The sequence below is a fragment of the Thamnophis sirtalis genome, unplaced genomic scaffold (genome assembly GCF_051295495.1).
Source record: "Thamnophis sirtalis isolate CommonGarterSnake01/CBP01778 unplaced genomic scaffold, rThaSir2_p1.2 scaffold_5, whole genome shotgun sequence".
NCBI classification, from domain to species: Eukaryota; Metazoa; Chordata; class Lepidosauria; order Squamata; family Natricidae; genus Thamnophis; species Thamnophis sirtalis.
In genome coordinates this window covers 46,838,291-46,851,328 of record NW_028261385.1, presented here as the reverse complement: position 1 = coordinate 46,851,328, position 13,038 = coordinate 46,838,291, and the positions used below count along the sequence as shown (strand labels likewise).

Below are 13,038 nucleotides of genomic sequence, written 5' to 3'. Positions count from 1 at the left end.
TTGGTGCACCTTAAACTCTGGTGCATCTTATACTCCAAAAAAATACAGTACGTTTCATTAATAGTTTCAATCATTAACATAGCTAGCTATTGAGCATTTTCTTTAAAGCCATTTCAAAATGTCACCAAAATATAGAATAAGGTAGTATAAATTTGATACAAACTTATTAATGGCTTTAATTCTATTGCAGTGAGCTAATGTAATAAAGTAACAGTAATGAGCAAAGGTGGCTGTACTCTAAAATGAGACTGACTTAAAATGGAATTTCTTTTTCTGAGAAAATTTGAATTTAGTCTATTTTGTGTTGCTAGCAATAGAACTACAGAACAAGAAAGAATCTTAAAAATATTTCATTTTGATTAATGAATAGGTTAGATGTTCTAATGTTGAAATACTTTATCTATCATATAGTCCTTTTTTACCATTCAAAATTTTATTAATTTTTTTACAAAGCATAAAATACAAAAATATAAAGAGAGATGAAGGTAAAACGAGGAAAAGAGAAATGGGTAGAGTCTTTACAGTCCTGTGGAAAGATCCATATTAGGGATAGAGCAAGAACCATCTGTTGACAATTACAGATTTAAAGGAAACCATTTAACATTGTGAATCTAACTCCCTTGTCACTAACAACATCAAAGCAAACATTCCCAATAGATCATTCCCTAAGCTTTGCTTGAACAGATCCAGGGAACAGAACCCACAACTACTTGATTAATTGGATCTATTGTTAAACTGCTCTAATTTTTAGGAAATGGTGTTCTAATAATCAATCTGCCTTCCTACAATTTCCATCCATTACTCTGTGTTTGGCACTCTTATGTAATAGTAAACAGATTTTGATCTACAGTGTCACATTCTTTCAGATAGTTGAAGAACAGGATAGCCTGAAAAAGCATCCAGAATATTACATACGGTATATCTGTCAATTAAAAGAGATTATCCCTCTTATATTTTGCACTGTGGCTCAGCGTGACATGTTCCCGGTATTTATTCTCATGCATAAATTTATACCAAAGTATCATATTATTTTGATAACAATATAGAGCAGATGTTTTCAACACACTATTATTGTAGGAAAAGGAATGACAGAATCAAAAGAGGAATCAGCCTAGCGACTCTACATAGCCACAAATGGACTAAGTTCTGAACCTCTTGAATTCTGTTGACCTTTACACAGCACTGTGAAGATTATATTGCACGGATTGATCATAAAGTTACTATTTTATCATTGTTGTAACTGAATTGTTGCTAAATGAGACAGTTGCTAAATAAGAACTACCTGTAATGATAGCTCTTATACTTACATTTACTTAAGACTGTAGTTCTGTATTCAGTCTCTTAGGAATATTTGTCAAATAGGACAAAAAATCATATTAAAGATCAAGTAGAATGGATGCTGCTTTTTTGAGGACTCTTTTATTTAAGAGCACATTGTATTTTTATGGCAAAGCTTTGGTTGACTGGAATGTTACACATAATTAAACAACATTTTGTATAGAAAAACAGAATATAACATATACATTCATAGGTGAGCAAGACAAACATTGTCCATATTAAAAACCTGTATTTTAGAAGATGAAATGCAATGAGAATTGTGAACCCATCATATATTTGGTATCTTAATAATTGCTTATATAATCCCATATAATAGGCACAGCAATGCGATGGCAAGCTTTATAAGCAATTACACTTTTATGAAAAATTACTGAATGAGAAGTATTTTTATTCTCATAAAGGCACTGAAACCAGGCCTCTTGCAGTATAAACAAAAATATTGCCATTCCTAAATTATAGAGTTACTGCAAAGACTGAAAATATATTAACCATTCAATAATTGAGCAGGACATAAGGGAAGTCAAAAGACAACTAATATACAGATATTGACAAACCTGAATATTTTTTTTAAAGCAGAGTTCCAGTTTTGGGATGTCTGATAACGCTGATTATTATCTTTAAACATTGTCCACCAGTAGGCATTAATGAAAAAAAAAGAAAAGAATGATATGCCTATTTTCTATATGGGGTTACGCCTAGTGGTGGTAGTCTTCCGGTTTTTACCAGTTCAGGTAAACAAGTAGTGGTGGCGGCTGGAGCACGCGCACATTTGCTAACCAGGAGGGAAGCTAAGTGAATCCCAGCACTGGTTACACCCATACATTCAATGATGAAACAGTAATTTCATAGAATTGGTTTTGTTGCAATTTCTTTTCATTTGAAAACGCAACAAATGACAGCATGTACAGATATATAAAATTACAATCATGAATGTAAACAGACCAGCTGTTTCTGCTTTTATAAAGCCCCGTTATCCTTCTATAGGACTATACTTTTAAACAGTATTCTGCAGAAACCTGTGTGGCAAACTTTTTTTTTTTTAAAAAAAACCCTTTGGATAGTATGTAAACACAAAATAAATTCATAAATAATGCAATCAAAATTAATTCATGCCCTATACTAAAGCATAGGTTAGAATAGTCTTGCGCACATTCCAGATATTGATGTAAACAAAGAATGTGGTAAATCATGTATATACTGTCCATGACTGATTCCCAAAATGTCTCATATTCAAATAGGAAAAAGTAAGAGGTACTTCTACACCAATACTGAGCAGGCCAGGTGTCATCTTAGGGCAAGATACTAATTTATGAGTGTATGACTTTTTGGAGAGTACTTCTTTAGCTATGTAATTACTACAGTGAAATCTCATTAGAAGGTACCTCGATATAATATGAAGGATGTGAGGCTTCCAGAAGCCATATTTAAATTGAAGCATGGAGAGAGATTACAGTCTAAACTTTGCACTTGACAGATGAATGACTAAACGGAATGAACCTAGATTTTGTTCCCTATACAACTACTGCTGACAGAGAAAATAATTGGCATAGAGTGCGAATGAGTTTTTAACTTAGTAGTGAGCATGCATGAATTAGAAATAAAATATTTGCTATGAAACCATTAGCTGTGCTACATTAGCATTAAAATGTTTTCTTTTAAATTTGTTTTGATAGCCCTGACATTTGTCAAGTTAGAATAAATCTTCAGTGAAGCAGATCTGTGAACCGAAACCAAATTTAACTTTTAACAATACAACTGTACAATATTATAGAGATGCTATTAGTGCTTATATGACTCAAAATATATGACACATTAGCTTTAGAGTATTAGTTTCTACAGCAGGTTGTTCAATTTTCTTTGCATTTTCCAAGTCCAAGAATCTAAAGAGTTTTCATCTGTAATTCAAACAACATGCCTGAGTACCAGAAGTAAAGTATAAATTACTAAATTCTAGTTTAGGGATCAGATTTCAGAAAAGTAGCCATTAATCGGAGCCATGTTAATATTTCTTGGAAATGAAAAAAGGCCTACTGTAAACTTTAAAAAGGCCTATTGTAAATCTGTCCCCAAATAACGACCTTTTAAAAATCTTTGTCTTTTCTCCCTTTCTAGCTGTATCTGCAATACAATACTACTATGCTAGGCTGTTTTGGTTTTGCATTGTGCGCATATTTTAGACAACAAAGATGGAAAATTTTGTGCAGTTTTTACATTTAAGATATCTGTACCTTAAAATTACAAGTGTAAACTTTGTTGCTTTTTACATTTTAGAAAGGAAGTCACCTTTAACCTGAAAATATGCAACTTATGCATTCCAGAAGTTATTTTATATACAATGAAACACTCTTTGTGGCAAATGTGATTTCAAAAACTGCCTTTTTCTGTAATGGTTTGTTCATTATAGAAGAGGCAATGAAGTGTTCTTTCAAGTTTTGACTGAAGTGCTTAATTCCTTTTCAGAAAGCATTTCACTACTAACATCACACTACTATTATTTAAATCCTTTTTGTCTTCTAATGGTGCAGTCAAATATCAGGAACTGAAGAGGAAGTGGCACCTGTACAGAAACAAAATACTATTTCAGTCAAATTTTAAGATGAATCCATAATGCCTCATTCTGAGTTCAAAATAATTTCTACAAATGAGTTCAAAAATTTCCACAATACCCAGTCCATTTGAAATTTGCACTGTACTGTAAATAATTGGATTTAAATTCAGAATGGTGCTTTAAAATATATGCTTATGTTTTGTGAACAAAATTAAATTAGAACAGCTGAAAGTTTTCTTAAGGCTTAAAACTAAGTTCCTTGCCAAACCTGATTAGATCAAGAGTTTACTCATTTTTCAATTATTTAAATGTGTACTTATTCACCTCTTTGAATTACTCTTAAAACTAAAACCTCTGGATGTTTTTTACATCACATATCAGTTTAAAAATTGATAATCTTCCACTAAAGTTAAAATTATAGCTATGCATAACTTACAGAAATGTTTACATATTGGCTTCACATATGGCTTTTAATGTAAACTTGCAATATTTAATAGAATCCCAAGAAAGGAAAGGGGCTGGAAGCAAACTGAACAGTTCTAGCAAATGATAGGTAGTAAGAAAGTCAAGATCTTATGAGCCACAATGTCACACAAAATACTTTCAACTATAGCGGTTAAAACAAGATCTGCAAAATATGGGGGAACACTAGCATCTGGAGCATTCAAAACAAGAAAAAGACTTGGAAAATGTGCTGAGCTTTATATTAAATATGATTATTATATAATACTTTAAAGGGCATCTCTTTTTTCAGCTTTTTCAAGTCACTGGTGCAAGCAAAAAAATGGTACAGTACTTCACTTTCATAGGTCAAACTATTTTTTCCATTTGTGTATTAATTAAGCCCAATTGTAAACAGATAATCCTTGCTTAGTCCTTGCTTAACAAACATTTGTTCAGTGATCATTCAAAATTACCATGCTCCTGAACAGAGACAGCTGTTGCAGTGTGTGGTCACATGATTGCAATCTAGGTGTTGACAACTTTATGACCGATTGTCAAACGCCCGCAACCATGTGATCACCATTTGCAATCTTTCCTGCTGTCTTCCCTAGAAAGTCAATGGGAAGTCATCCGGGAGGTCCCAAGTACTCCCCTCTGGTGTCTGGGGAGATGACCAATTAAAACCTTACTGATATGAGAACAGGTACACTTTTTCAAGCATTACTTACCTGAGGGGCCTCTCTCAACAGATCTCCGCACTGCAAAGTCTTCAAATGTTGTTGGTTGGATTTTAGCAGGGGTATAAGTATTCAAAGAACACTTTCTTTCTGTTATGGATTCAATAAATGATGGAGAACCTAAAAGATTAACAGGGGCAAGATAAGAAGTTCTGTAACAAAACGACATTATTATTTTTTTGAGCATCGCTAGTAAGGAGAAATTTCCTAACAATGAAAACAATCAACCAGTGGAATGGCTTGCCTTCAGAAGTTGTCGGTGCCCCATCACTAGAGGCTTTCAAGAAGATACTGGACAGCCATTTGCCTGAAATAGACTCTCCTGCTTGAGCAGAGGGTTGGACTAGATGACCTCCAAGGACCCTTCCAACTCTGTTGTTCTACGTCTATGTAAATCTTTAGGAAATAAAATAACTCAACCTGACTTTGGCATGCCTCTTCTCTTTCAGTCCCTTAGATCATGACACCACTGAAACATTGGATAGATCATCTTTGGAATGGTAGTGGAAATACACTTTCTAGAATTTTCAGTCATCAGTATGAGCAGCTGGATATTGTTCACTGTTGTATATTTGGGTATAGGTTTACTCTCTTTTTTAATTCATTAGATTTATCTCTTGTTATTTCAGTATACATTATATATATTACCTTCTAGTGAGTTTCCATGGAATGGAATCTGGGTCTTCCACTGGTAGCCCACACCTTCCCCCCTGTATATAGGTAGTCCTTGACCTATGACTATTCATTCAGTGACTGTTCAAAATTACAACCCATGCCTGAAATTACAGCTGCTACAGGGTCTCTACAGTTGTGAACAAAATTTGAACACTTAGCAATCCACAGACCACAGGGAAGCTTGCAGAACCCTCCACCTATCTCCCCTCCCTCACCCTGTCTCATCTGATAACCACAGGCCTTGGGCCTATTTCCCACCCTGCTAGATCCCACACTTTCCACCCCATCTCCCATCATGGATTGGTCACTCACTTTTTTTTAGAGATTTCTGGCAAGCAGCCACTCTTCCACAGGACCTTTCTATACAGTGGAGATCATGTGATATTATGCCTGGAAGTGGGTGCCATTTTGGAACAGCTACAATTCATTGTGGCCACTGCCAAAATGGCACACACTTCCAGGCTGATGCCACATGGCTGTCAATGTGTAAAGAGGCCATGTGGCAGAACTGCTGCTTACTGAAGATCTGCCAAAAGATAAATGACTAATCTGTGATATGGTGATGAGAGTGTGACGCCCAGTAGGTCAAGAAGCAGGATCAAGGCCTGCAGGGACTCAGTGAGGTGAGAAAGCAAGTCCAAGGCCTGTAAGAACTCAGTGTGTTGGTAAGCAGAGCATGGAGTGCTGCAGGAAGTGGTGAAGGCCTAGGACAGACCACATAAGAGCTGTGAAAATGCTGCAACTGGGATAGGGAGAACAGGGATCATTGTGGTCATTAAGCAAAATGATCACGTAGGAGTTCTCACTTGACAACCATCACAACTTGCAACCGTAATACGTAGGCTCCATTGCGGTCATAAGACTACCTGTATTACAATATCACATAAATTAGCACATGGATAAATTTATAAATTCTGCTGGGACTTTAGAGGCAAGGTGAAACTGATTTAAAAAGTAGTCTTGAACAAGAGAATGTTGAGAAAAGCAATTTAACTTTGGGGATCTTTAGTATTTGTAGAGATGGAAATAACCTTTGTTATTATATATTATATTCTAAACACATAAATCTGGCAATTGCATAGTATCGTTGTTAAGCAAGATTCAGTTGAGTGAATCTATCAAAATGCTAAAGCTAAGGAGAAATAAGAAATGCATGTATGTTTGGAAACTGTCATCCACTAAAGGACTGGTCACCAACAGTTTTTCAACAGGCCTTAGGATGGAATATGTACTCCACATTGTTTGGAATTAAGTATTTTTAAATCTATACAAACAAGCAAATCAATACAATTGTAATCTAGCCCCTTCTGTAATTGGAATTTCATGACCATTTATCTTAGACACTGTTTTGTACCATATTTATGTCTTAGATTCTGTTTTTCTAAATCTTAGGTATATAAAGAGATATGTAAGCAACTCAAAGTGCTAATTCTGATATTTTAATGAATTGTTTACACTTAGCAATGTTTTGCAGTTTGAAAAATAGAACATATAGTAAATAATTACGAAAGGAGGGTGTAGATGCATTTGGAAAATTTTCACACGAGGTTGAGGCTGTAATTGAGGCAAGAAATTCATCCACTTGCTTTAAAGACAAGGAGTTATGGAGAGTCTCTAGAGGACAAATTGAAGGCACCATGGAATATAATTCAAAGCCTAAAAAAGAAAAAAAAACCCACAGATATTCACCATAAAATCCCAGAAGCACTGAATTATTTCTTGGAGAGCAAAGTGATCTACAGAACTTTAAAGCTACAATAGGAAAAACAACAACAACAATCCTAGGCTACATGTAATGAAATACTTTTTAACACAGCAAATTTCTGATTTTGACAAATCTTTGTTCTGATCAAAAGTAGTTCCAAAATTTTGCGTGATTCTACAATGTAAATTTTGAGAGATACTGCATGTCAAACATGAGAATAAAGAATGGTCAAAAATCACTCTGGCTCTCACTCAAATATGTAAATACATATGCACTGAATATAAATACACTGACCACTTCACAAACTCAAGTAATATTTAGATCAAAGGATTCAGAGGTTATTTCACATGAAGCTCATAATTCTATATAAATGTAATAGAACATGCATTTTTAAACTAGGCAGCAATTTAACCATCACTTACATAGCTGTAGTTACAGTCACATATATATGCATTTTAGCAGAAGCCCTATTTAAGAATTAGTTAAGTTAATGTTGCAATATATCGGAAGACTATTTCTATAACCAATGAAACCGTGTTTCCCACCCAAATAGGAAAATAAATAATACAATTCTGAGTTAAAATTTAAGAAAGGTCCTTTCATAAAACATCAACATGCAAGATTTAACATATATTAAATAATACCGTCCTCATTAATTATACAAAAAATATTTTAGACAAAACTAGAGGTATTCTAGTATTTAATGAGTAAGAAAACTTAACTAAACAAATATTTGATTGTGTGGATATGTATACATACAGACATATATGAGAGATTTGAAGGAGTTTCATGAATTGATTGTGACAGTGCCCCACAAAATGATGTCCATATATTAACATTGTTTAAAGAACAAAACTGTATTTCATTCAATTTAGATTGCCAAATTATTTTCAAGGCATTTGTTTCAAAAACAGGATTGCAACTGAAGTAGTTGTTCAAGGACACATTTAAAATGTAGTATTAATGTTAACTCATAATCTCTCAATGATTTCAATACCATTTTTGCCTCTGTTTTTTAAACCTATAATATTTCATATGTAAAGTAATATTTATTAAGGATATTTGGGTATTTGGTTTAATTGTAGCAATTAAGTTTCTATGTATAATTCAAATTAATTGTATTTAATACTTGGCAAAATAAACTACAACAGTATACATGCAGGCAAGCGCAAACCCTTTCTTTGCATTACAGTAAATTCCACAAGAACTGCAGCTTTTCTTTTACCAGACAAAAATCTATAAGCACAAGTAACTCCAGGATTACAAGAAGGAATTTTATAGCAAACTATTTTTTTTGTCTTAAAGAGCTCATGCCTATCATCCAAATGTTTAAGATATCAGTACCTTGAAAGAAAATGTATAGGAAAATTTTATTATAATTAGTATCTCTCCTTGGCTCTACAGTGGGAACTAAGTAGTCACACATATACTCAACCTTTAGCATTTCTATTATCTAATTATCAAATGTTTTTTAGATATTTCCTAAGAGGCTGTTTCTGTGGGGGGAAAAAAACCTTCCTTCTTAAGTTAATGTCTTTAAAACAAGCCCAGCTTTAATTAAACAATAGTTCTAGGGTAATTTTTATTGCAATATGTATCTGTATCTTAACATGGAAGACAATGAAAGGGTTAGCGCAGCAACAGAAAGCCACCCTGTCATCTTACATTTGAAAGCTATAAAGACATACCACTGGAGCCTAGAAATTCCTCAGAGGAAACCGACCAGCACCTATAGAGGTCTGGATGCTCTGCATAGAGGCCCAGAAAATAAGGTAAAGCACTGTCAGTAGGTACTGATTTCACCATATTTCTTGTACTCAAGATGAGAAAAGGGGAAAGACCGAAAAAAAGGTTAGGGTTACCAAAGTCGAGTGAGAGAGAGAGGCTCCAATGAAAAGGTGAGGAAAAGACAATAAACCACGCCTCTGTCCCTAAGAGTCACTACCAATGAATCGGAGAGTGTCTTTAAAGTTCAAATAAATACCTAAAGCATGCAATAAATTATTAAAGATACTAAGAAACATATTAAATAGATCAGAGAAAGCTCTGTAATGTAGTTGTGCATAATATACAAAGTATATTAGGAACATAATTTAGATGGAATGCATTTAGCTATTAAACAGAATGTTCTTAATTATGCAAATATGTAATAGTTAACATTAAAAATCCAACTTTGTTGCTTTGCATGATCGCACTAAGCTTCTTTCTCTTTTTAGATAGTTTAATTTTAAGAGTTCAAACATGTTTTTAAATTTCTAAATTCATACAATATTTATAATATATAGAAATTGTCTTTATAAATATTTTTCATAATTAAAGGAAATCTGTTATAGGTAGTCCTTGCTTTTTGACTGCTGTTTAACAACCATTTGAAGTTATGATGGACTCAAAAAGTTACAACTGTCCTCAAGTTACTATTGCTGCACACTCTGGTCACATGATCAGTTCAGGTGCTTGACAATTTACAACCCGGTACACTATTCTGGGATCACATGATCATATTTTACCATTTATTTATTTTTTTGCCATTTTCTGGCAAAAACCAGCCATTGGATAAGCTTGGAGTTACAAACATGTGATTTGCTTAACCACCATTTAATTTGTTTAACAGCCACAGTGACTCACTTATCAATCATTGTAAAAACAGTCATAAAATCAAGTACAGTCACATGGTGATTCGACTTATATGACCACAACGACCTGTGACCAGAATTCCGGCCACAACTGGATCATAAATACTTGCATTTTTTAGATTGTTTCTAGTAATCAAATGTATCAAGGAATTAACTATAGTTCTGTAACTTCAGTAAGAGCCCACATTTCTTTCTACTTTTTGATGTTTCTTACTTAATAGTACTGGAGAGCTTTGAATTAAGGATTGAGGGCAATATTATTATTATGGGGCAGTTAGTTCAGTTTCTGTAATAAAAGGATTGACCCTGGCAAAGTTTGTGCAAATTGTTTCATATGGGAACAGAAAAAGGATATGTTTCCACATCTAATTTTAACAACAAAACCAGTTTTTAATTCGTTCAGTCTTCAAGGGAATGCAGCTATATATTGATTAATATATATTGATTAAATAAAACCTGTTCCATCATAATGGGAAAAAGACTGAAATAAGGGAAACAACTTTGTTATTGTTAGTATAGTGTACCACTTTAACTTTTATTTTAATGCAATGTAGTTTGAAGAAAGATTATTGATAGATTTCATTTTAAATGACAATTTAAATTAACAGACTGCTCTTATCAATAGCTATTAATGAAATTAAATAAACAGTAGCCCAAGTTTAAAGGCAGTGTAGTTTGGGATGCTTGAGACAAAAAGAAGTAGAAATACCTTTTCTTTTTTGCCTTCTGCAATTCCCAACACCATTTGATGGTTGCTATTGGAAAAAAAATGCTTAAGAAAATGCACTTTGACCTGATTTAGCAAGACATTTTTTTATGCTGTGGTACAAAGGTTCATGAAAATATCTAATGCAGCAAGAAGGCAAAGAATATTATGAAGAGAGTCCAAGGAGCTTTAAGATCAGATTTTTTTTAAAAAAACACCATGTATTAAGATATATCCATTGTGTCAGTCATTTGGATGAATATGTATAATTAGATTTGAGTTATTTTTTCATATTATTTCCCCAAAAGATTTGATGTGTGAATTAAAAAAATAAAATTAATATATGAAAAGGGATTAATCAATTGCCATACCTAATAATTGGACAAATGTCTATGTGCTTAAGATGGAATGTAGATAGTGGGATAATAATATCCATCCCATTTTTGAAGGGGATGAAGCAAGGGAATATTTTTTTTAAATAAAAGCAAAACATACCATTGGTTGGGTGTCGAGCAAATGTGATAGAAAACCTTTTAACAGCAGAACCACGTGTGGTGTCTGAGAAAGAGAAAAACAGGTACCTGAAATTCAAACCAGCTACCAGAAGAGGGACATTTCAAGGAAAGACAGGAAGGTGGGAAGACGGGAAATAATAATAAAAAAGATTAGAATTAAGTGGCATGCAAAAGGTATTTGAAAAAGTGCACAGGCCAAATAAATTTAAAAATAACCTTTGCTTGATATTAACTTGGATTTTAATGGAGTGCATGGACTTAAAGGAGTAACTACAAATTTGATACACAAAATGATGCGTGATTGGCATTTAATGTTCAGGTAGTGACAGCAGAAAAAAGGTGTATGTGTTTTTTATTCTCAAAACATATTAGAAAATATTGCAATATCATTCAAAATTTGGTGCTATCATTAAATCATAAAGTATGATTTTATAATATATATAATTGTTTTATTCCTGATCAATTTCAAAAATTTCCAAAATATATTTTTCAAAACATTTTTGGTGATACTTCGAAACTTTAATATTTTGTACAGATTATATTTCTTAAAGCTTTTCTTCAGAAGATGATATATTACAGAAGAACTGAAGAAACATTAACCTCAACCTAATGCTGAAAAGGTAGGCAGTGAGAGTCACTGCATTTAATAGTGACAAATAATAACCTAGCCTTCTTCTCAGTCAAAAGATTTAGGCCTTTTTAAAAAGTGTTTCTCAGTGTGCAAGATAGTGGGCATGTGTAAATGTAAATGCATGTGCGAAAGTGTGCACATACCATCTATGCAGGCAGAAGTAGTCAGCTTTTTACGATGAGTACGAGCATAATCCTGTAGATTGGGTGCACTTGAAGACCCCCCGAGCACTGAGGTGCTAAACAGGCTCGCACAGTGAGACCCTGATGGGAGTTAGAGAAAATACATACAAAAACCAGGTGTTCTTCTATTCACATTGGGATGCATGCAACATGCAAGCATTTTGCTCTTACCACGCAAAAGGCACCTTGTGGCATTGCCTTGGATAGATTTGCATTATGCTTGAAGCATCTTAGTGATATTTACAGTAATTTCCTATAAAACTTTGTGTTTATAAAGTTTTTACCAAAGATAAGGCTGTCCTTAAATGAAGGGTAAACAAACTTGGCAAAGGAAAAAGATGGCAGTGTAAAATCAAAAAGACTGGAATTATAAAGGTTAGATTTCGGAAACTGTACTTAAACTGAAAAAAAAAATGAAGACAGAATTCTAGATTCAGCAGAACTGAACACATGTTCATATGCAAATTTTCCTGGAGTTTTTAAGCAGTTCTCAAACAATCTGCGTGTGGCTTACATCCATTTGGGTCTTTGGTAGATGGATCCCATGAAATATTCCCGGTAGCTTATGTTCACTCTACTTGTATTAAAATATATTAATTTCAAATTAATATTGAAATTGTATAAACAACTGTGTTTTTGCTAATAATTTAAAAAATCTTACTTATAAAAAGTAATAGTAATATACATTTACAAGTTTATTTTTCAGTGGCATATTTATCACTATCTAATTCACATTTAAAAGTTACAAAAGTGGCTAATGTAACTTTATTTTTTCAACTATTGATAAAATGTGTTTCTCAATGGAACTTGTAATAGGAGAAATTTCCTATTTAAAAACTGATCTATATTATTTTAACCATGTGTGCCTAACAGCAATGAGTAGCAGTAGCTACCGTGTTTCCCCGAAAATACAACATGTCCTGA

The 13,038-nt window shown here is 33.4% G+C and overlaps 1 protein-coding gene across 15 annotated transcripts in view; it reads right to left on the bottom strand.

Moving 5' to 3' along the window:
• Window positions 1-411: 411 nt before the first annotated feature.
• The window catches only part of PPIP5K2 (diphosphoinositol pentakisphosphate kinase 2), a 57,061-nt gene continuing 44,434 nt past the window's right edge, over window positions 412-13,038 (bottom strand). For 6 of the 15 annotated variants that reach the window (XM_087715759.1, XM_087715762.1, XM_087715765.1 and 3 more), the window contains 6 exons: window positions 12,076-12,195; window positions 11,282-11,344; window positions 9,136-9,195; window positions 7,249-7,398; window positions 5,059-5,187; window positions 412-3,895 (listed from right to left, as the gene is read on the bottom strand). In XM_087715759.1, the coding sequence (XP_087571885.1) occupies window positions 3,864-3,895; window positions 5,059-5,187; window positions 7,249-7,398; window positions 9,136-9,195; window positions 11,282-11,344; window positions 12,076-12,195 (554 nt within the window). In that variant the 3' untranslated portion in view covers window positions 412-3,863. The remainder of the gene's footprint in view (window positions 3,896-5,058; window positions 5,188-7,248; window positions 7,399-9,135; window positions 9,196-11,281; window positions 11,345-12,075; window positions 12,196-13,038) is intronic. The other 9 variants (XM_087715764.1, XM_087715770.1, XM_087715771.1 and 6 more) reach the window with 4 other exon arrangements.